This window comes from Capricornis sumatraensis, chromosome 1 (assembly GCF_032405125.1).
Source record: "Capricornis sumatraensis isolate serow.1 chromosome 1, serow.2, whole genome shotgun sequence".
NCBI lineage: Eukaryota > Metazoa > Chordata > Mammalia > Artiodactyla > Bovidae > Capricornis > Capricornis sumatraensis.
Window position 1 is genome coordinate 173,864,071 of NC_091069.1, and position 24,202 is coordinate 173,888,272.

The following is a 24,202-nucleotide window of genomic DNA, read 5'->3' on the forward strand; positions in this document are numbered from 1 at the left end:
CCCTCCATCCTGAACCCCCTCCCACCTCCCTCCCTACCCTATCTCCTGGATTGCTCGGCCCCCCACCTCACCCCAGGACTGTGCCTGCCAGTGGGAAGAGGCCCTGGAGTCGCATTTCCTGTTGGATCTGGCTCTGCCCGGGTGGCCTGCACTGTAATCCCTGAGCTTTCTCTCTATTAACGCTCTCTGCTCGGTGTCACCCCTTTTTGTTTCTCCTTGTGTGCATGGGCTCCTTCTGCTGCTGCCAAGTCGCTTCAGTTGTGTCCGACTCTGTGCGACCCCACAGACGGCAGCCCACCAGGCTCCCCCATCCCTGGGATTCTCCAGGCAAGAACACTGGAGTGGGGTGCCATTACCTACTCCAGGGGATCTTCCTGACCCAGGTATCAAACCCAGGTCTCTTAGGTCTCCTGCATTGACAGGCAGGTTCTTTACCACTAGCGCCACCTGGGAAGGCCTTTGTTTCTCCGTGAAAGTGAAAGTTGCTCAGTTGTGTCTGACTCTTTGCAACCCCATGGTCTGTCCATGGAATTCTCCAGGCTAGAATACTGGAGTGGATAGCCTTTCCCTTCTCCAGGGGATCTTAGGTCTCCTGCATTGTGGGCGGATTCTTTACCAGCTGAGCCACAAGGGAAGCCCAAGAATACTGGAGTGGGTAGCCTATCCCTTCTCCAGAGGATCTTCCCGAACCAGGAATCGAACCTGGGTCTCCTGCATTGCAGGCAGATTCTTTACCAACTAAGCTATGAGGCCTGCCCAACTGTGAATTGCTTCAGGAATTATCCTGCTCGCACAGTTCCTGAGGATGGGCCTCCTTTGGTTCATCTTAGAACGCTTCCAGTCTCAACACATTGGCTAAATGAGACTAAAACAGTGACGTCAGTATGCAGTCCACGCCATGAGGCAGGTTCACGGTACAACTGGGCAGGCTTTAGTGTAGTGATCTACACTACAGATTGCCAGAGAGAGGTCCCCTGGCAATGTGCCCCTAAGTGCATGTGCCATCCTCTCCCCCTGACAGCACCTCCCCAGGCTGTCTGGCGGGGCAACCATCCTCATCACAGGAGGCAGGACTATGAGCAGATTTATCTTCCTAGAGTAGAAGGCTAGGACAGAAGAAGCTAGGTTTCTTGTAGGTGTTACGGAATGATTAGTAGTGAGGAGGGAGGGAGGAAACTTGGAGCTGTTTACACTTGTGAGGGCCAGACTGGATGGCTTTCTGGGTCCCAGGTACCCCCAGATTCTGTGGGTGCTGTTGTGCTCTTGTACTGATCCTGTCAAGCCCTTGTGGCCTTATAATTCAGCTTATTCCTGACAGTCACCAGATCCCTCACTGGGAAGTCCTTCAGGACTCTGTTCCTTTGATCACAACTAGGGTGATTAGTCCATCCTAAAGGAGATCAGTCCTGGGCCTTCATTGGAAGGACTGATGCTAAAGCTGAAACTCCAGTACTTTGGCCACCTCATGCGAGGAGTTGACTCATTGGGGAGGGATGCTGGGAGGGATTGGGGGCAGGAGGAGAAGGGGGCGACAGAGGATGAGATGGCTGGATGGCATCACCGACTCAATGGACATGAGTCTGAGTGAACTCTGGGAGTTGGTGATGGACAGGGAGGCCTGGCGTGCTGCGATTCATGGGGTCTCAAAGAGTCGGATACAACTGAGCGACTGAACTGAACTGAAGGGTGAATGAACCCAGATCCAGTGGGAACTTTTAGTTGTGACAAGAAATCTGTGTCTCCAGGAGCTACTGAAGTTATTCAGTAAATGCTTGTTGACTGAACTGATGGGAAAATGAACGGGCTGGTGCTCTAAGCTTTGGGGTTTGAGAGTGGTCATTAGTCTTCTTTCCCTGCCTCCCAGTCATGTCAGCTGAAAGGTAAACTCAAATAAGGACCACCATACCTGCTCTATTTCTGGTAAAGTTCAAGTGGCAGCTGACCTGGCCCAGAGCTTCCTGTTACTCTTCCATTATCTCTCCCCTGCCAATAACCTCTTCACCTGGTACTGCTGATTTCCACCCCGGGGACAGCTGGCCGACTTACCATTCGTTTAGAGGTCACGGGGGATAATGTGATTTGAGGTCACAGACAGGCAGAGCTGGGGGAGAGAGGCCACAGCTCTGAGGACAGGCAGTAAGTTCTAGACTGCAGAATGTGCCCTAGTGAGTGTCTGATCGCCCCCCGCCCCTTCCCATCTCATCAAGTCACTGGCTAAAGAGAGGGTGAAGGGCTCAAGTGTGCCCCCATCATCCTCCTTCCTGGGAAGTCGACTGACATCCCTGTTCCCGGTGGAAGTGTCTCCCCACCACGAACTGAGAGGCGGGCTCTTGGGCCCTGTGTTGGCAGAGCCTCCCCTCCTGGTGCCGGTCCTTCCCCCTGACCCCCCAACCCCGCCCCCAGGTGTTGGCTCTGCCCTCTGCCTTACAGATGGGGAAGCTGAGGTTCAGACTGCTCTCACCGCTAGCCCCAGGTCACCCAGCAGCAGTCTAGGGGAGACGCAGACCTGGGTCTCAGCCCCCCTGGAGCCGAGCTCCTTCCTCTGCTGCATGACCTCCCATCCCTACCATGTGCATCCACCTCGTGGAGCTTGGACATCCCAGGGAGCGGCACTGCCTCCTCGGTTTCCGTTCTCCTCCCTGAATCCCCACAGTGGGAACAAAGCCCCCTGACAGGTGTCACATGCCTCCCTTCCCAGTGCTGGTGGGGACCACGCTGTGGTGGCAGCTGCTGGGGAGAGGGGCCGCTTGTCCTCTGTGGGCAGACACTGAGGGACCATGCTGTAGGCTGAGCTCGTTGCAGCTCCCATGTCCCCCTGAGTCTGAGCCTGAACTAATGGCATAAACTTGACCCCAGATGTGTTGGCATGTCTGCGTGTCTGTCTGTCTGCTGGGCAGGAACGTCACAGAGGGGCTGTGGGCATTTTGAGAGTTTCACGTCAGAATATCCTGCACTGCGTCTCATCTGGTAGATGCGGTGCTGGGGAGATTCGAGTGGTCCCCGGGGAGTTCTGAGCTGTTCACGGTCTCCAGTGTTTGTATCTGGCCCAGTGGGTGTGTGCTCGTCTCTGAGCCGTGTTGCTCTGCCCACGGCCTGCTGAGGCCTTAGCTAAACGTAGATCAGAGCTTGTCAGCCTGCTGCTGCGTGGCCCTGTCCCCACTGTGCTGTGTCGAGCTGACGTCCAGACTGACGTGGGCTTCCAGGTAGCTTTGGTGTCTGTGGCCTTCAGAAGCATCTCAGAGCCTGTTTTGCAGCAGAGCAGCTGTCAGGAAGAGTAACGGGCTTGTGTGTCAGAATTCCTCCTGACTGAGGAAACTGGGGCTCATGTTCTGTGGGGTCAGTGCCTGTATGTGGCTTGTTCTCGTTGAAGGGGAGGGGCGGATTTAAATCAGAGTCTCTCTGAGGTAGTACTGGATATTGGGGGCCCTGAGTCCCCCAGGTTTGGGGGCTTCACCACCCAGGAGAGGAGTGTGACCGTTAATGGACCAGAGGGGGTAGAGCCAGAGACATCAGAGGGAATGAACGCCAGTGTCAGTGCTGGAAGGGGCCTGAGGCCGTCTGCTCCAAGCTCCCTCGTTTGCCGGGAGGGGCAGTAGAGAGAGGAGGTGGCCTGTCAGGGTCATCGGGCAGGTCAACGGAAGAGGAGAATGGAGCGTTGGATCCTGGCCAGCGCTCAGCTGCCTCCTGTCATGGCATGATTACCTGTTAAGGAAGGAAAAGAGGCAAGAAATCCCCAAAGCCACTGTGTGTGTGGTTGCACGTTTTCCCTCCTAATAGTTCCAGGTTCATCTGCAGCCCCTGGCTGGGTAGCGAGGGGAGGCTTTCAGCTGTGCCTGAAGCAGGCGCTCCCCTGGCTCTCTGGATTCCTGTTGACCTCTTCACCTGCTCTCCATTACTCAGTGCTTTGCTCTCCCCCAGCTGCGTCAGCTTTGACAGTCCCGCACCTGTTGAGGGCCTGCTCGGCTGGGAGTTTCATGCCGTGGAGTTGGTCCGCTCTGGGGACTGGGGCCTTTGCCTCTGAGCCTATGTGTTCCCAGAGCCTGGGCGGTCCTGGCTTCTGGAAGTGGGATAAATGCTTGTTGGTAGAGGTGGGCCTGAAGGGAGAGAGGGCTGAGCATGGGGCCCACTGTAACCGTTTCATTTCTCTCCTGCTGGTGACCAGGGTGCAGCGTGTGCAAGAGGATAATGCCACACTTCCAGAAGGCTGCGACCCAGCTGCGGGGCCAGTTCGTAAGTGAGGTGCCAGGGGCCAGGCAGGGCTGGCTGCTGGCTCTTGACTTCTCCCTCTCACTTGGGGAGACGGCAGGGGGAGGGGAGAGGGCACGTTTTAAAATCATGAGAAGGACTTATTATTGCTGCCCCTGGCGTGTGGTTCAGAGACCTATCCTCAGTGGATGTTGAAGACTCCCCAGATTTCTGGGACCAGGAGAATTTGGGGCCTGTCGAAGGCCAGTGATGAAATAGCCAGGACAGTAGCAGAAAGCCCTGCGGTGTGCAGAGGCCAGGGGCTGACTGTAGACCATCAGGGTCTACAATGCTGGGGGCTGGGCTCCAGGGCAGGCAGAGGCTCCGGATGCTGGGCAGCCTAGTGGCAAAGAAAGAGGCACAGCGACCCTGGTGGTGGGCCCAGAGCACACGCGGGCCCACGAGGCAGCCTCCTGCCCAGGCATGTAGGGCTCTATGGTTCCGGAGGGACCAGGAGGGCCATCGTCTGTGGGGCAGGAGGGATGTCGGGACTGCAGTGGAGCAAGGTGGTGGGGAGCTGGAGACCCAAACACACCAGCTCTCTGAAGGAGTGTACAGGGGGAGTGGACAGGAGACAAGGTCATCTCAGGGTCACCCACCTTTGGAAGACAGGAAGGGGAAGGCGAGCCACAGAGGAAACGGGCCTTCAGAGAAGTAGGAGTGACCAGGATGGTCAGTGAGGAAGGAGGGCAGGCCAGGGCGGCCAGACCTCACCCAGGGCTGAGCATCAGTCACTGACCCTGCTCGTCTCTGTGTTTCTCCTGCCGCCTTGCCAGGCTTACCTCCTCTGTGCCATAGGTCTGTCCATTTTCACACTTACCCCCAGCCACAGATGTTTTGAGGTTTTTGTTTGGTTAGTTTTGGGTGTTTTGCTTGTTTTTATTTTGCTTTTTGGTGGCAACAGAAAAATAACTGCTGGCTCCTCTGGGAGCATGGAAAAGTCCATATGCCTTTCCTGAAAGGTAGTCGGGAGGTGCCATCTCAGTGGGGCAGGCCAGAGTCCTGCTACAGGAGTTCTGAGATCTTAAAACTCATCCTGATCTTTATGCATCAAATTGGTGATTTTCAGAGTCAATTTAAAAAGTTTAAATGGTGGCCTCTGCTAGCCAGCCCCGGGATTGGGTTGCAAAGAGCCATGTGCTCTCTTTTCTGACCTCATTTCTGGGGTGACACCAGGGTCCTGCTTGTTCCTCGCTAATGAATTTTTAGCAAGCTGCCTGGAGACGTTTGGCCCTGCGGCACACATACATCACTCTGGGGAAGTTTCACTGCACATTTTGGGGCCTCAATAGATACCATATTTTAAGATGATTTTACCTGAAGGAAAGACTTAATTACCCACAAGTTCTCACCCGCATAGTCTTCCCTTGTGGCTCAAATGATAAAGAATCTGCCTGCAATGCCAGAGACCTCAGTTCAATCCCTGATGAGGAAGATCCCCTGGAGAAGGGCATAGCAACCCACTCCAGTATTCTTGCCTGGAGACTCATGGACGGAGGAGTCTGGTGGGCTACAGTCTATGGAGTTGCAGAGAGTCATACACAACTAAGTGACTTTCACTTTCTTACCCACATACACTTAGACAACTGCTCAGCTCACCCTCCAAACTCTGGTCCAGCCCCAGTCAGATCACAAATTAGCTAGCCAGTCCCATCAGAGCAGGTAAGGAATTGGTGCCAATTTCTAGCACCTTCTGGAAGATTCTAGCCCATGCTGCATCTCCCTGCCAAAAGCATTTTTCCTGGCTCCTCCCGTGGTCCCCAAGAGCCTGTCCTTGCGTTGCATGGTCTTGTCTGCTCATCTTTGCTTATGTTCTGAGTCACTTTATCCGCAGTTGATACTAATTATGAGGAGGTTTTCTAACTGAGAGATGAGTTTCTTAAGCATCTCTTCAGTACAGAGTATGGGCCAAGCTCAGAGTAGAAGCCCAACATGTCCTAATGAATGAAAGAATGGGCATATGGCTTACCGCTCCTGAGTACATTTTGTTTTAAGCTGTATGTTTACATTAAAAGTGATGTTCTCCTTTTTAAAAGAAGTCAGAGCATCAGTTCCCAGGGACAGAGGCAAAGGAGGAAGGATGTTTGTGGAACAAGGGTCTTCTTTTCTGGCCCTGAGTTCATGCTAGGTTCACACTAGTCTCTACAATGTTTGCCCTGCACATTACTTGTTAAGGGTACCTGCTTCCAAAAAAGGAAAGAAAGAACAAAACAAAACAAAATAAAACAGTGCTCGCTGCTCCTGTTTGGGCCCAGGTCAGAGGGTCTGGCCGACTGACCCCAGCTTTGACCAGGTGTTAGTTGCCTCTGTGTTATGTGAACTCATCCATTTCTTTGCTTCTGTATTTTCTTACTTGGGGCTTGTTTTGTTCTTCTTTCCCCTTGGTTTCTTAGGAAAGTATCTTTTGAAAAGTTTTCACCTTTCCTAGCTCCATTAGGGGAAGGGTCCTCGCCACTATGAACATCACCTACTTCAGGAAGTCCTTCGAGGCGAGGGCTCATGGTTGCAGCCATAGCCTCCCAAGAACAGGGCAGCCAGAGGGGTGGATTCCTTTTTGTCCTCAAACCTGGGGCAGAGATGGACTGCTTGTTCCCTGAAATCGAAAGCTCACCCCCTCGACACTGCTGAAATCCACTGGTTAGCACCTCCTATCTTCTCTTCATCTCTGTCATCTTTGAGCCCTCTTTGGCTGGCCCTGTCTGTGGCAGGGGTTAGAAACCTTCCTCCTCAACAGATTTCTTGGGAGGCATCCAATCTGATGATGTCATTAAGGTGGAAGCCAGGCTGGGTCAGGGATGCACAGCCTTTGCCATTTTCCAAACTCAGATCCTCCTCTTCTTTTCTGCTGAGTCATCGCATTTGTCCCATCTAGTCCCGCTGATTGACACCCTTAGCAGCCAGCACAGCTGCCAGAACAAGCCCACGCCTGCCCACCTCCTCTTCCCAGCCTTGCCAGTTATCGACGTCCACGCCAAGTCTTTTGTTAACCTTGGCCATGATGGGCCATCTGGGTGTAAATGGTGAAATGGGTTGGTCTTGGCAACAGGTTTGTGCAGAGCAGACTTTGCTGATGGCTGTTACTAACTGGCTGGGAGATCTTGGGCAAGTAGCCCTGGAGGCTTCATTTCCCCGTTGTTAAAATGGGGATGATAACACCAGCCCTGCCTGCCTCCCCGGGCTGTTGGAAGAGTGAACGGGCTGGTGCACGGGGACAGCTCTGTAGCCTGCAGACACTTCACAGGTACAGGGATGGGCACCCCCCAGCCCGCTGCTCTGTGCTTGCTGTTCTTCCACTCACTGCATGGAGTGCTCCGAGGGTTCTGCTTTCCACTCTCTTTTCTTTCTTAGTAATGCACTGGAATGAGGGCCTGACACTGTGCTCTCCTTGTCTTCTGCGGACTGTCCCTCAGTGGTTTTTATCTGTGTCGATAGCTCATAAGAGGTAGCTCCGTGGAGACGGAGTCTCTAAGCTCGAGTACCATGTGTCGGACTGCTTGCTTGACATCTTGGTCTGGATTTCTCTCGCTGGGTCCCAGAGGCAGGGAGTCTAAAATATTTACTAAAATTCAGTGTCTTTCCATCTGGCAGGCGGCCAGCTTTCCTCCATGCCGCCTCCTGAGCACTGCAGGCTCCTCTGCCAGGCTGTCACCATCCGTCTCCCCCTCGATACATCCTCTATCCGAGAAGAGACCTGCCCACCAGCCTGGGTCAGACCCCACTGAACCCACCCAGCGTGGCTGCTGTGACTGCTCTCTTATCTCCCTGACCCCACAGCTTTCCCCTTACAACCCCCAGGAGCTCTCCAGCACCTCCTGAATGAAGTCTTGGTTTCTTAGACACTAAAGGCTGGCCCACAGCCTCAGTGAACCTGCCTGCCTTCTCTCACTGCCTTCTCTTGTGTCCTGCAGTTAAACCAACGTGGTCCCCAGTTCTTGAGCCGCATCTTGGTTTGTTTTACCTCTGTTTTCTCTTTCTGGAATGTCTGTGGAAATCTTACCCTTCTTGACTACTTGCTCACATGCTCCTGCTTTATGGAGTTTCTATGATTCTTCTGTGATTGTCCCCACAACCATGGGACGTGGGCTGGACAGGAGGAAGGCCATGTTGGTGCCAGCTGACCGACCCCCAGCACACACGTTTCCGTGTCAGGCAGCCCTCACTTCTCTGCAGGCTGAGGTCAGTTTTGCCTCATTTGGAATCACAAACTCCAAAAAGTGCTTGTCAGTAGTTGGTCAAAAAATAATTACCTCGTTAACTAATGAATGCCCCCAAAGTAGTCAGAACTGCTGCAAAAACCCAGAGAATTAAGACTTCATTACAAGCAAAGGTGGTTGACAAAGGCCACCTTCTGGGTGGGATTTGCTTTGCCTTAAGAGATGGATCGGAGAAGGCAATGGCACCCCACTCCCGTACACTTGCCTGGAAAATCCCATGGACTGAGGAGCCTGGTGGGCTGCAGTCCATGGGGTCGCTAAAAGTCAGACACAACTGAGCGACTTCACTTTCACTTTTCACTTTCATGCATTGGAGAAGGAAATGGCAACCCACTCCAGTGTTCTTGCCTGGAGAATCCCAGGGACGGGGGAGCCAGGTGGGCTGCCGTCTATGGGGTCACACAGAGTCGGACATGATTGAAGCGACTTAGCAGCAAGAGATGGATGCGTCTTCTGTGGTGGCCAAGAGATGGGGTGTGGGCAACCTGAGCACAGGGCTAGAAGACTCAGGAGTCGGTGCCAAGAAGGCACAGTGTGGGCTCTGGGAACGTAAGCAGATTTGCAGAGCTTCCTAGTGGTATTCATGTTTGTGGTGACAGCTAACAGATTCTGAGTGTTGCAGATACTTTGCTCGCACTGTCTCATTTAGTCTTCACAGAAGACGGGGCTGCAGATGAGGAAACTGAGGTGCAGACGCAACTGTGACTTGTTCAAGGAGAACATCTGCCGAGAGGGGAGTTAGGCTTTAGACCTGGCATCCTGACCCCCGAGCCCACACTGTGGTACATTTCTATCTTCAAGGTGCCCGAGACAGCCAAGAGTCCAGCTGCCTCCCTGAGCAGAGATCTCAGACCGTGTCATTCCTGGGAGAATAAAAAGTCTAGAGCCTAGCAGATGTACAATTAAGGGTTTTGTAGGAAAGAAGAATTAAAAAATGAGATAGGGACCATATGATCTTTGAGTGTGGAGTTAGACGTTGGCCTCCATTCAGTGGAACTGAAGGGTTTTGTGCAGGGAAGTGATGTAATGAAAGAGGAGAATGTGGAAGATTAATCTTGTGGTGAATGTGCACCGACAATGAGGAGATCAATTAGACATAAAAAAAGAACTTTAAAGTAGACAGTTATTACTGGAACTGGCTGCTGAATCAGTCTGGGGAAATGAGCAGAAGGGCTCTTAGAGGGTTCCAGAGCTTCTAGTAAATCTATCTCAGGTTATTTTCCCTGTATTCCTTGTAGCACCCCAAAATGGGATGGGAGGAAAAAAATCAGATTAGCAAGCATTTATTGTGTGTCTCGGAGAAGGCAGTGGCACCCGACCCCAGTACTCTTGCCTGGGAAATCCATGGATGGAGGAGCCTGGTGGGCTGCAGTCCATGGGGTCGCTAAGAGTCGGACACGACTGTGCGACTTCACTTTCACTTTTCTCTTTCATGCATTGGAGAGGGAAATGGCAACCCACTCCAGTATTCTTGCCTGGAGAATCCCAGGGATGGCGGAGCCTGGTGGACTGCCGTCTATGGGGTCGCACAGAGTCGGACACGACTGAAGCGACTTAGCAGCAGCAGCAGCATTGTTGTCTGCTTTATGCCAGAAACTGTGCTGGGTATTTAAAATGGTTGGTATGTTTAGATGCCTTGCGGGATGGAGCTGCCAGAGGCCCAGGTGATTCCCACCACTGAGAATTTGGTAGGAAATAATGAATCTGAGCAGCAGTTTTGTGCTAAGTTGCTCAGTTGTGTTCAATTCTTTGTGGCCCCATGTGACCCGCCAGACTCCTCTGTTTGTGGGATTCTCCAGGCAAGAATAGTGGAGTGGGTAGCCACTTCCTTCGCCAGGGGTCTTCCTGATCCAGGGATTGAACCCAGGTCTCTGGTGTTGCAGGCGATTCTTTACTATCTGAGCCACCAGGGAAGCCCTCTGACTTGGGTCATCTCCTTCAGTTCTCTTAAGAACCCTATGATCTTCTCCTGAACCACATCTTCCAAACAAGGAACCTCAGGGAGGGTGACTTGCCCAAGGTCACACGACTGCCAAGTGGAAGCAGTCTTCTGAGTCAAGTTCACTGTCCACTGAGACTGCTCTTCCTCGTTTTCTCTCCATATGCCTCCTTATGTATTGTTCAGCAAAATTCTACTTCCTGGTTTCTCCTCTCTGCTTCTCTAACCACTCCTGGTTTTTTTGAACTACTTCTTCCCTCCCCTCTATGCTACCTGGCTTTGTGGGGGTCTTCCTGCATCTGGTCGTGCTTTGTTCTCTTGTGATGACAGAGCCAAAGTCCTCTTTCCGGGCACCTGATCCTGCCCTACAGGAAAAAGTTGCTGCTTTGGGAAAGGAGCTCCTGGGGACTCATTCTGGGTTGCTCTTAGCATACAGTCTTGTCGGTAACACAGCTACTGAAGTTCCTTTTCCATTCGGGGTGTTGGCATATGTGGACCCCAGGACTCAGAGTGTGTTCAGACTTCAGAAATGATGGTCAGGTCAGGCCATAGGTGATGGTCACCCACAGGTCACCTAACAGGGTCTGGAGGGAGCAGAGTCAGGCAGGTGGGTTGTCCTGAGAACTACACACCCTCTTTGGCCACATGAGCTGTGTAATCTGAGAATGTGGTGTGTGAAGCCGGGGTGGACAGACTGAGGTGTCCCCGTGGAGTGACTGAGTGAAGAGTCCACCCTTAGTTGACATGGGCAGAGAAGAGGCATAGTATGAACTTGGGAGGCAGTGGCCCTACTCTCGGACCTGGTTGACCTTGGTAATGAGGCCAGGTTTCCTCTTCAGTCCTCAAAACTGTGTTTTGCTCTGGGATGATCCTCCCTGCAGGGCAGGCAGGTGGGAATGCCTGTCCGGGGGGCAACCCTCGGCCCAGATGCCTGTCTTTCCAGAGCGCTCGGGCATTGTTCCCAGCTGGCTTGGCGTGCCTTGCTCCGCTCTGCACTGCACGCAGCAGTCTCTGAGGCTCAGTCCCCATCATCTGTTTCTGGTGGGACAGCTGAACGAGCCGTGTGTGGCTGAAGTGAAGGGCATCTGCGGGCAGCGAGTGGACGGGTCTCTTCTCCCTTTGCTCCCAGGTGCTGGCCGGGATGAATGTCTACCCCTCGGAATTTGAAAACATCAAGGAGGAGTACAGCGTGCGTGGCTACCCCACCATCTGCTATTTCGAGTAAGTCCCCTGCCTCCCTGTGGACGCTGCTCCCCCCACGGTGTCTGCCCCCTGGCTGAGCCCATGGTTTCTCCCCACATTTCACAGGAAAGGACGGTTTCTGTTCCAGTATGACAGCTACGGGTCCACAGCTGAGGACATTGTGGAGTGGCTGAAGAAGTAAGTTGGCATTTGCCTTGGTGGGGTTACCCAGAGGGAGGGGCATCTGCCGGGCCCCAGTATTTCCCTGGTCACAGGGCTCTGCCTGGCGGTTGGAGAATGAATGAGGAAGGAAAGGACCATTTCTTGCTGCCCACACAGCTGATTGTGGGCGGCATCTAGGTGAGGGATCTTTGAGTGCAGGATGTGAAAGTTGGGAGAATTTCATGTGACTTGCTGTGATGACTGCATTTCAGATAGGTCTTTTCCCCCTCTTACTGTCTACCTGATGGATAGAAGCATTTCTCACTCAGGATGGCAGGTTTGAGAGAGGTTCCGCTGCAGGTCTCTCTGAAAATAGAGTTGTCAGTCGAATGCTTATTTTAAACATAACACTTTGTATTAGATGCTGTGAAGCTAAGAAGTGTCCTAATGCCTTAGATTTGCAGACTGCTTTGCGGTTCACCATGCATCCCTGCAGAGCTGCTTCATAGCACCCTGTGATTCTGTTTGTAATGTGATTAGATCCTTACAACCCAAACCACCCCCGCCCCGCCCCCCCCACCATGCTAGGCGTGTGACTTTTGTGTGATGCTTGGACCCTGACCAGTGTGTTGGATGGGGAGTCTGTCTCCCCCACCCACCTTCTTCATGGCTGGAGTTCTGACCACCCTGATCCGCCCCAAGCGCTCACCTGCTCTGGGCTCTGCCAGTCATTGCCCATGTGCAGCTATTTGTGCACAGTCCTTGGAATAATAGCAGTATTTTGGGGGCTCCACTTTGTGCCTGACTTTGTTCTAAGCACTTTCTGTGGATTTTATGGAATCCTCAGAACAGATACTATTATCCTTATTTCATGATTTCATGAATGAGGTAACTAAGCAGAGTGATGGAGTGGCTCGTCCAAGCTCCTGCAGCTGACAGGGGCAGGGCCAGGCTTGGCCCCGGGCAGCAGCTCCCCTGAGTTCTGGCTGGAGCCCTCCCCTTTTTACCCAGATGCCAGCATGGTGGATATTTATTGGTATTATTACTGCATGGGCACAGGGTTAAAGAATTAGTTATCCAAAGACATGGAGCTTGAAAATGTGTGTTTTCAGAATGAGAAAGGAGGATAAATTTTGTACAAAAAAAACAAAAACGCCAGAATCCACAGGAAACAAACGGTTTGATTCTGAAGGCTGAAACTCTCAATCTTCTGTTCCATGGGTTCCCAGGGGCCCAGGAGATAAAATACCACAGCCAAACCATGTTTGCCTGTTGTCTTTTATTTCTTAGAAGCGTTTCCACATCTCTGTCTCCATCTCTTACTTCAATTCCAGCCCATGCCCAGGAAGGCAGCTCCCCATTATTCTGTACTCATTGTCTTAACCTGGGCTTTCACACCCCTGTTTTCCTTTTCATTTGATAATAAGCATGTCCTCTCCTCCAGCCAGACATATCTCACTCTGCTTTGGGAGAAGGTTTCAACAAATGGCAATCTCATTTGTCACCAGAGCATAAAATCTGTCTGCTTCCCTCCTCCTTCTCTAACCTTTTCTTGTTTCAAAATGCACTCACTTTTCTGGTTTCAGAATGCATAAGGTTTATTATTTATTTTTTCAGAAAATGTTCAGAACTGCTTGCTCTCCTAGACCAGGGGAGCATGTCAGTGGGGGCTCTGAGACAGGTTATTTTCTCCCCTTGGGAACCCACCACTCTGTCCCCACCCCACACACAGCCCCAGCCTGGTGCCTCCACCTTGTCCTGGGCTGGCACCTCCCCACTTCCCACCTCTCCTCTCCTTGCCCCTCATGGAAAGGAGACCTTGTTAGCAGCTTTTGGTTCACCCTGGGTGTGCAGTCTCCACGCTGAGGTTGATGGGGTAACTCTGGGGAAGGGAAGGCAGCCTCTGGGTACCTCTGGGCAGCAGCTCCTCCAAACGCAGGGCCATAGCCCACTCTCCCAGCATGGTGGGGGCAGAGAGGCGCTTCCTGAAGGATCCCTCATGGACTGCCTCATCTCATGCCCCAACAAGATCTAGGAGTGCCATTGTGCTTCCAGGTAGCTAATTGTTTTTTTCAAAGTCTTTTCTGATTTTAAGGTTATTCAGTGAGGTATATTATTACTGGAAAACTCAAATATTTAGTTAAAGGGGAAAGTGGCCCCCTTACCCTACTACCCAAGAATAATGCATTGTGGCATTTGACATTTTCTTACAGATTCCCCCCAACAGATAGCTCGCTCTGTGTGTGTTTTTCCCTGATATCAGGTGTTTTAAGTCTTTACCAGGTTTTCCCCCACATCCTGGTTTGTGGGTTGAAGTGATCCCATCTTTCCTGCTGCCCTGCACTTCTTCCCTGGGCCTCTCCGTTGGCTGCTCATGGCTTATGGCAGCTAAATGCAGAACGATGAGGAGGATGGTCCAGCCTTCCTAGTTCTCCAGATGACTCTCAGAAGCCCAGGAGAGAAGGGCCAAATCCTGCCCTGTGACATGTGACTCTGGCGAGTGGGCAGAGCAGGGCATCCCTGTGTTGGAGCGGCCGGGGGCTCTGGGGTGGTTGCAGTGATCCTGGTGGTTGTGCCCTCTGTGCTCCCAGCAGCTGCATTTCTCATTCTGCTCTCGGCAGATTTCATGCCGCTGAGTTGGGCTTGGCGGTAGAGTGTTCACAAGTGGCAATCAGTGTTGGCCTGGCTACCCAGTTCTGCCTGTGTATTTTTATACGAAGCAGAAGTGGATTGGAAACAAACACAAAGTGTTCTTGACTTGTCATGCTTTAAGTTGCCTCTTCTCGTCTCTGGCATGTGCACCTCCCTCAGGCAAGGACCTGCTTTGTGTGCATTTCGCGGTCCTGGAGAGTCCGGGAATTAGGGTCACAGGATGGTAAGGGAATGTGAATGTCAGTGAACCTGCCCCCAGCAGTTCCCTTTCAGTGTTGCTTTATCTCTAGGACAGGTGGAGTTACTGATCATGCTTGAACACCTTGGAGAACAGGCCCTCGGTGTTACCGAGTCCAAGCTCGCTCTGCTTCCCTCATGACAGGCCAGTGATTCCGAGAGATGAGGTGTTGAGGCGAAGAAGAAACTTTAATCTGGGAGCCAACTGACCGAGAAGATGGCAGACTAGCGCTTCAAAATAACCATCTTGACAGGGCCTGGCTGCCAGGTTCTTTTATGGATCAGAGATGAGGGGGAGGAGAGGAAATAAAGTAATAAGACTGTTCAATCCTTGCAAATGTCCCTTAGAGTGGCAAGCCTCAGGCAGGGAGGGGACTGTGTTAGTTTCACTTCCTTACAGTCCTTCACAGGAGGCAGGCCATTATAACAAAAAAGGGTTAAAGTCCCTGAAGCAGATCCTGTGTAAATTTAAAATTAACCCTTTGCAGTTACATCGACTCATTTTGAGGGCCCACTCATGTTTGAGTGATTCTTATGATTTAGGTTATGAGTGATGTCTAGGGATACCTGGGTAGTACTTTATACATTTACAAAGTATCTCAAGGCCATTGTCTGTCTAGATATACCTGCAGGGCAGATGAAGAAGGGCCTGCACGTATGTTGATAGATGTTTTAAGTCGGACTGGTTGCCTCAGCCCCTAGAGCTGAAAGGTGGAGGAAACGACTCAGAGCCAGGTATTCTGACTCCTAGTCTGGCTCTTTCTCTCTTATCTGCATAGATAGGAGGTTCTTAGTTCTGTTGAGCTGAAGTTTCTTTCTCTAGAGCGTCCATCTGGTGTTGGTTCTCCTTTATGGGGCTGTAGAAAATTAATCTTACTTCCTCTTCCCGCTAATGTGTGAAATGTTTGAAGAAAACTATTATGTTCCCCTGTCTCTTCTTTCTCCTGGTTAGACACCTCCAGTTCCTTCAACCATTCTTCTCTCATTCCCGCATTGATTCAAAGAGTGTTTATTGGGTACCCGCTTTGTGGGAGGCACAGGAAGTAGAGAGATGATCTAGAGGGAGCCCCTGTCTTTAAGGGGAGACACAGTAAAGGGCACGATTCAGTCATTGTGCCCTCTTACCGCTGTGCCTAGGTCTGCAGGCCCCTCCAGAAAGCAAACTTCCTACTGTCCACTGGGTGGGAGAGGGGCTGCTGGAGATCCCAAGATCTCCCATTTCCAGCGCTGCGCCCCAGCCCCACTTCAAGAGGAGCCTCTGGTTCTCTGGAGCCTTTGCATATTGGGGTAGTTCTTGGGTCCCTGCCCTCTCTGAGCACCCAGCACCTCTGGTTTCTGTCTTCTAAGAAAAGCAAAAATCTTTTCGCCAAGTCAGTTTTCTAGTTTCTAAATTTGCACTGACCTCTTTTTCTGTCTTTGCTTTTGCTCCTGTGAGTTCATTACCTTTTTCTTTTTTAGCTCTTGTGATGTTATTTTAGTGGCTTTGGAGTGCGTCCTCCTCTAGGTTTAACTAGAAATACAGTCACCTTCATTTACTTGCGCTGCCACTAAGGCATGGGTTCTCCATTCTATGTGTGTACTCTTGCCGGATTTTTAAAAATTATTTTAATTTTAGAATAGATTCCATTCACATAATTTAAATAATTTTTTTAAAAATACTTAAAAATTATGCATTGACATCTTCCTTTTACCTGTTTCCTCCATCCTATTTTCCCTCCCACCCCCTAGAGGTAGAAACTTTAATTAGTTTCCTTATGCAGACGCATGCAAATATGAATAAGTATTTTTTTATCTCTCTCTATTTTATGCAAAAGTTAGCATATTATGGCCTGTTGGGTCTGACCCTGCTGTCTACATCAGAGTGTAGGGAGCTTCCTTGTCCCCCTGCACCATACTCAGCCCTCTGGGGTCCTGATGGACTGCAATTTACCTAAGCAATTCGTATGCCAGTGGGTACTGGGTTCTTCCAGTCTTTGCTATAACAAATCATCTCTAATAAATACCTTGGAATATGTATAATTCTGACCATGTCCAGGTATATTGAAAAGATAAATTCCCTGAAGTGGAATTGGTGATGCTTTCAGGAATTGGTATCTTGAGTCTGTGTATGGGAGCCTAGGTTTCCTGGTGTTGGGAATGCTGAATGGCTGGTGGTGACTCATTCTAAAGCTTGACTTTGCCATCAGCCCCATCTAATGTCAGATGTACATGGGCTCAGAGTGGTTTGACCCTGTCCCGGCTACTTCCCATTGCTGAGACCACCAGTGGGGCTTAGTCAAGAGCACCAGAGAGGGTTTCTGAAGGTGCTGTCAGACCCAGGCTCTGCCATGGGGTGGGGGTGGCAGGTTCCACCACGTCAGCCACACGAGAGGACAGCCAGCTTCCATTGTTTGGGCCACATTGCTCTTATGACTTGTCAGTCCTGACCGCTGGAAATTTGCACTTTTTCTTTTTTACTGTAGGCTCTCAAAGGCAGGAAGCAATGGTTGTCTTTTCACATTTGTCATCCTAAAGGGTATTTTTTCAAAGTAATGATTAAGGTGGCTCTGGCAAAGGTGTTCATACAGCATCAGGGAGTTTGTGTCACTGGCAGGCTTACCCTTGGCTTTGACGCGAGAGAGGGCAGCTGTGAGCCTCCCCCACTGTAACAGCTGGTGATGTAAATGTCAGCACACAATTGTCCCAGGTGGGGCAGGCTCCAGGGAGGTGGGCCACAGCCCGAGGTTTTGCAGCTCATGGTGGGAACAGGGATTTGACCTGACCTCTGAGACTGGCCTTTTCTGCTTGAGCATTCCGCCTCTGGAGAACTAGGGAACTTTGTTCCTGGTCTTGAGGAAGGGTTCCTACGGTAGTGTGTGTTCTCATGGTTAGGGAGCCCCCAGCCTTGTTCCCCTGGGCCCCACTCTTTCTCATTACGACCCTCCTCCCACGCTGGTTCGTGAACACCTCTCAGCCCCCAGTCCACCCCCAGTGCTTCTCAAGACACCTGGCCTCTCTCTCTCCCCGCTTATTCCCTCTGCTTCTCACCCCTCACCCTGTGGGCAGCACTCAGCACAACAGTTAGCTTTGTCAGAGGTCACTCTTTGTTGCCATGGTTTATATTCTTGCCAGTTGGCTAAAGTTTTAGATGCTAATGAATCCCCCCACCCCACCCTGATCACAGGGAGGAAGGGAGGTTTCCTGCCCTGCCTAGAGAGCCACAGCTGGGAGCCACTGTTTGCCAGCGGATATCAGCTGAGCACCTCTGGGCTCTTGAGGGGATGCTGGAGGTGGGCAGGGCCGAGGAGTCCCCCACCCCCTGCTCCCCCCGGGGGGTCGCGGGGAGCCCTGAAGCAGGCTGTGTGAGCCAGTGGGGGTGAGGGCTTCACTGGCCCCGGAGTGTGCTCTGAGCTCTGCCTGTTTTTGGTCTTCCAGTCCGCAGCCGCCACAGCCCCAGGTCCCCGAGACTCCCTGGGCAGATGAGGGCGGCTCCGTTTATCACCTGAGCGATGAAGACTTTGACCAGTTTGTGAAGGAACACTCCTCTGTGCTCGTCATGTTCCACGCCCCATGTGAGTGGAACCTTGCTCCTCCCTGCCACAGCCTCTCTCCCTCGGCTCAGAGTGGACACCTCTCTGAGCCTTTAGCTGTTTACCTAGAGCAGCAGTCATCCCTTAGCTTGCAGGTGGGGACACTGAGGCCCTGAGAGAGCCTGTATCTTGTCCAGTAGTTGAAAGGGCACAGTGAAGCCAGGGCTGGAGCCTCAGTCCCCACAGCACCTAGAACCCCTCCTTTCTGTTTCACCTGGTATCTGTCACGGCCTGCAGTGGCCGTCGTGGATCAAGGGAAGAAAAACGTGAATCCTGTAAAGTGTTTGCAGTATTGACTGACAGCCCTGTAGCTCAGGATTTTTCTAGGTCAGTGTCCTTCCCATTCCCATGAAGGATAGAAATGGATTGTAATTCCTTTCTAAGAGGGAGAAGGCTGCTCCTGGAAAGGTGAACAAGGGATGACAATCCCTGGGCAGAGTTCCTGGGAGCAGCTTCTGGGAAAGGCGGGCCCATCCGAATGGGTGACGAAGCTGGGTCCCCAGCACCCTGGGACAGGGTACAGGTGTGGGGTGCCCTTCTCTTATAGCTTCTTGCCAGCTCTTTGGCCCAGCGATGGTGGGTAAGGGATTGTGAAAGAGGAGAAGAAGCAAAAATAACTTCTTCACAGATCAGTGTCATAATTGCTAGTCCACAGAAGCATCTTTAGTGAGAGATTACTTTATTAATTCTCTTAGTCATAGAGATCTTTCTGCTGTTGATTGTGATTTGCTCTGTGGTGACAAAGTGGCTGCCCACAGGGCCATCTCCTTCTGTCTCACCCACAGTGCTGCAAAGCAAATATGATTAACTCCACTTTACAGACCAGTAGACAGTTGTGTGGAGAAATGGCACTCACTGCTCTTTGAGTCCTATACCGCTGAGCCCTGGCCTTGCCACACTCAGCTTCCCTGCAGTATCACAGGGGTTTGGTTAATTAGCAATTGTTCATAAGTAGACCACTCCTGGGGATTTCCCCAAGTCCGTTTTATAAGTGCCAAATTCTGAAGAGAATCCAAAGGAAAATTATTGGCCTTTCTCCTGAAAAATGACCCCCAAAAAACCCTTAAAAAACCCAAATTTCACAGGGCTTCTGACTAAGGGCAGTGACAGAGAGGGCCCTAGGAGCATGTCACCCCAGCCCTGCCAAGGCTCAGTCCCTGTGGCTGGAGGAACCCTGATGAATGAACATCCGCCAGGTAGCACGGCAGCCCTCTCCCTGCTGAGATACACTCTCCTGGCCAGTCTCAGATTTGCTATTGAAAGCAAGTCTTACGGGAAGTCAGGCTGCATCCAGAGCTGAACTCACCCTGCCCCAGTTCCTGCCCCAGTGGTAGAGGCAGAGCCCGGGCTCACTGTTTTCAGTTCCTTCCTGGGAACTGCGTGTTGGTGCTTCTACTCTGTGCCAGAGAGAGCCCTCTGGCTCCTGGAATATTACAGAGTGGTTTGAACAGTGCCTTATGCATCACAGCATGAAGAGTATGTGTCCCCTTTGATGAATCCTAACAACATGAACCTGATAGATTGGAATTGTTTAATAATTGTTTATTAGTTGTTGTTTAGTTCGTAAATCATGTCCAACTCTTTGCAACCCCCTGGATTGCAGCCCACCAGGTTTCCTCTATCCATGGAATTTTTCAGGCATGAATACTGGAGTGGGTTGCCATTTCCTCCTCCGGGGCATCTTCCCAACCCAGGGATCGAACCCACATCTCCTGCACTGGCAGGCAGATTCTTTACTGCTGGGCCACTAGGGAAACCCAATTGTTTATTAAGCCCTTTTTTAAAAAAAAAAAAAAAAAAATAGAACCCTGGTTGCAAACTGGGAAAATTTTTGTCTGTATTCTTTCTCGTACTCTTAGGTTGCAAGGAATTCATTGTAGTAGCAGATGCTGGCAGGGTCTGGGCCCCGGAGCTTGGTTGTCGAGTTCTTCCCTGCCCTCTCCCCTTGCAATGCACCCACCTGGCTCCCTGAACCAGAGTGATCATCACTTCCCCATCTAAGTCATCTGTGGGCATAGAGTAAGGGCTTAATGAATGAGAAAACGAACAAATGAGGTTGTTGAGAGCTAAATTAGAAAATGAGAACTAGAAACCAGATGGCAGCCTTTTGTTTCCCCATTAGTCATTGTGAATGAGTATTATGAATACCAGCCCTGTTGAGGCTGTTCCAGCTTCAGACTTAACAAATGAATAGAGCTGAGATTTCGCTTGTTCAGTTCAGTCGCTCAGTCGTGTCCGACTCTTTGCAACCCCATGGACTGCAGCACCTCAGGTCTCCCTGTCCATCACTAATTCCTGGAGTTCATTCAAACCCATGTCCATTGAGTCAGTGATGCCATCCAACCATGTCATCCTCTGTCGTCCCCTTCTTCTTCTGCCTTCAATCTTTCCTGGCATCAGATCTTTTCAAATGAGTCAGCTCTTCACATCAGATGGCCAAAGAATTGGAGTTTCGCTTGTTAGGTGTCTGCAGATCACAGACCCTACATTCTCTAACAAGGTGTTTGCCTGTCCCCTGCGCACGTGCACACGTGTGTGTGTGTGTGTGTGTGTGTGTGTGTGTGTGTGTGTGTGTTTCTGCTGGACTATCAGAGTGACAGGACCAGGGCAGAAGCCCGAGGTGAAGCTCCCTGAGGAACTGCCTGTTTAAATTACATCTGATGCGTGTGGCTTCACATTAAATAATCTCTCTACAGAGTTCTCCTTCTCTATCTAGGTGCCTGGGCTTTAGAAGGGATGGAATGCACATGGTTTTGAGAGGAATCTGAGCCCAGGAGATTAACAGACAGCAGGGTCCCCTAGCTGCCTAGCTGTGTGTATCTTCTGCTGGAGTGCTCCCGAGAACCCACCCTGATCAGGAGACCGCTTCTGTGATATTCGAGGGACCTAGAGAAAAGGACAAATGTCAGGAGGCCAGAGATTGCACTGCTGCCTCAGAGTTCCCAAGCAAATACTAAATAAAACATGAGTTCTGGAAATCACAGTGTTACAGGTGCCAATCCCAGACCATATAGGGAGTGGTTAAGAAACAGACCATTTTGGAGACCTAGGAACACTAGTTGGGATCTATCAACATAGAAGACCATGGATTCTACTCAGGATTGTCATATAAGCTTGGTTTGTTTCTTGGTATAGGATTGCCAGGTTGATGGATTAGTGTGTCTTTCTTTTATCAAAGGTGAGTTGCTATTTTCCCAAGTGCAACTGGGAGAACTGGGCGGGGTGGGGCCACCCCGAGGGGACCACCTCCCCTTGGTGCTATGTGACTGTGAGTCTGGCCTGGTTCTGTCTAGAGGGTGCTACTTGTTTTTTAATCAGCAGTTTTGTTGAAATTATTAAAAAAGCAAACTTTCAAATCTACGAGGGTTAGAATTAGGGAAAGGAAGGCTAGTTAAAATACTGAGCAACTGCATGAAGATTTTAAAAGATCCCCACAGACTGAAATACTGGAAGTCAAATTATAAGGCTGAATTTATCTTTATGATTTTCTGCTAATTAAAAAGGGAGTGCATATATGCTTTATAAAGGGATAACAGAGGAAAGTACAGAGAAGAAGATTAACCTTGATCCTGGTACAGATTCCCAAGAAGAGCCGTGGTCCCTCTTTGTTGTGTTATTTCTGTACAGAGGAAGTGCTCAATGTTAGTTTCTGTCAGAGTCCCACTTGCCTGGAACCTTCATCAAGTCCCTGTAGAACTGCACTCCTGGGTTCTTGGCAGGAGAGGCGCCTGGGATTATCAAACACCTCCATGGACCCCCTGCTTCTTTACCCTCTTTTCCAGCTTTCCTGCCATGCAATTCCCATCTCAGCCTTTTCCTCCATCTCCCTCCCAGCTGGAGTCCTGGAGAAATCCCACACAGATCTTTCTGCAGCTTCTACTCCCGATGCCTGAGTTGTCATTGAACAAATAAACTCAGCCTGGCCACAGCGAGGGAACAGTCACAACAAGGGGACAGGGGGTACAGAGATTCACAAGCAGGTGTGCCCCCAGAGCTCACTGTCCAGGTCCTGGGCCACCTCCAAGGAACAGTGTGTTGCGAGCAGTGGGTTCCTAGAGGGGTCGTGCCCCATGCGGGGCAAGGACAGAGCCCAGTCCCCTCTGCGGTCCATATGGCCCTTGACACGGGGCTCTGAGTGGCTGGGGGGAGGTCACAGCCCCAGGCCCAGTCCCCTGGTCTGCAGAGCAGTAAATAGTATCTGAAGAGGGCGAGGTAGCAGGACCCCCGCAGCCAGCGCTCCGTGGTGCTTTGTGTTTCTTCCTGCTGCATTCTGAATGAGAAAAGTCACTGCCCGTTGTCACTCATCTCTCTTCACCGTTTGCTTTGCCGCTGTGATGTCTACCAGCTCCCTCTCCGTGTGCCTGCAGCCCTGCTAACGCAGGGAAGGACATGCTGCTGTAATGCCCCCCACCCCCCACCCCCCACAGTGACTGTCACTCACATGGGGAGATAGAAGGAACAAAGTGGGGCTCCAAGGAGAGGGCCTGAGGAGCAGCCTGTCTCTCCCATGGGTGTCCTGGGGCCTAAGGAGAAGCTGCTGGGGAATCAGAGCACCCTTGCCGCTCCTTCCCCAGGGCAGTGGCAGCCTGCCCACAGCTCTGCCCCATTTCTTGGCAGCAGGCCACCCAGGATGAGAGGTTTTCTTTGCCATTACTCCCAGTAGCAGGTGTGTGCCAGAGATTCTGGGCCCGGCCTGCCTTCAGGAGCTGGGCTGCCTGTCTGGATTCAGCATCAGACCCCTGTCAGACTCCAGAATTTCTGCTTCTTTCTTCATTTATGTCTACTCCAAGTAATATGTGATCCCTGGGACAGTACAGAGAAATATAAACAAGGAAAAAAACTATGTATAATCCCATTATTCAGAAGCAGCCACTTTGTTCTTTTTGTCATCATTCTTTCTAGTTGCTTTTTCTTTTTTATTTTTCCCTTGTTTTCAACTTAAAAAAAAATTAACATACAGTTAAATTGACTTTTTTTCCTAATATATGTAGATTTGTGTAACCATCTTGCTATAAAACTCCTTTGTGCGATCACTCTTATTTTTTAAGGGCACAAATAATTTAAGAACAATGTTAACATTCTTGTTATTGGGGGCACAGAGTTCAAGGGATACATAGAATATAGTGTAAGCAGTGACAGTCCCCTCCCCACCGGGCCCCCCTTCTCAGGGTTGACCAGTGCTGACTGTTGGCTGTCCTTTTTCCTCCAGTGCTTCTCCCTGAACAGCGGGGATTGTTTCTTACCCATTTTCCTGTGATTTGCATTTTTTTCACATATCAGTATATAGGTCTTGAATATATTTTTGTGTAAATGTAAGATGTTAGCATATAAATCTACCACAATCTTTTAAACTAATAAATAGTATTTTATAATTTACATATGCTATGGACTTTAAACCATCCCATCATAGACATCTATCTCCAGGATTTGTCCAGACAATGCAGTAAACCTTTATAAACAAATGTATTAGGGAACACGTCTAAATGTGGAGATGTGTTAGACTCCAGGAAGGGAGAGTGCTAGGCCCTGTGGTAAGTGTGCTTGAGGCTTGATGGATGCCACCTACTTCTCTCCAGGAAGGGCTAATCACACCCGGTGAGCAGTGCGTGACAGAGCTTGCATCCTCGCCAGCCCTGAATACTGTCAGCCATTTACATTCCTGCTAGATGGGGCAAGGGGACAACCTGTCCACAGCTCCCAGGCCTCCAGGGAAGTGAGCATCCCTTCATGCGGCAATCAGCCTTTCGTATTTCTTCTGTGAACCAACTGTTCATTCCCTTTGCCCGTTGTTCTGTGGGTTGTCTTTTTCTTCTTGACCTAGAGCTCCATACTTAGGGTTATTCATTTTTATCTGTTTTCTGTGTTCCAGATGTTCCCTGTTGGTCTGTTGCTTACTTTTGTCTATGCTGCGTTTTCATTGTACAACAGCATTACATTTTTATAGTCACATACAAGCTAGAATGTTTATTGAGCACTTGGTGTGGATCAAGCATTGTTCTAAG

At 50.8% G+C, this 24,202-nt stretch overlaps 1 protein-coding gene across 1 annotated transcript in view; it reads left to right on the plus strand.

Annotated features, from left to right (window-relative positions):
• The window catches only part of PDIA5 (protein disulfide isomerase family A member 5), a 92,756-nt gene that overhangs the window by 41,158 nt on the left and 27,396 nt on the right, over nt 1–24,202 (plus strand). The window contains exons 8-11 of the mRNA XM_068974376.1: nt 4,163–4,230; nt 11,528–11,619; nt 11,707–11,778; nt 18,046–18,182. Coding sequence (XP_068830477.1) covers nt 4,163–4,230; nt 11,528–11,619; nt 11,707–11,778; nt 18,046–18,182 — 369 coding nt within the window. The remainder of the gene's footprint in view (nt 1–4,162; nt 4,231–11,527; nt 11,620–11,706; nt 11,779–18,045; nt 18,183–24,202) is intronic.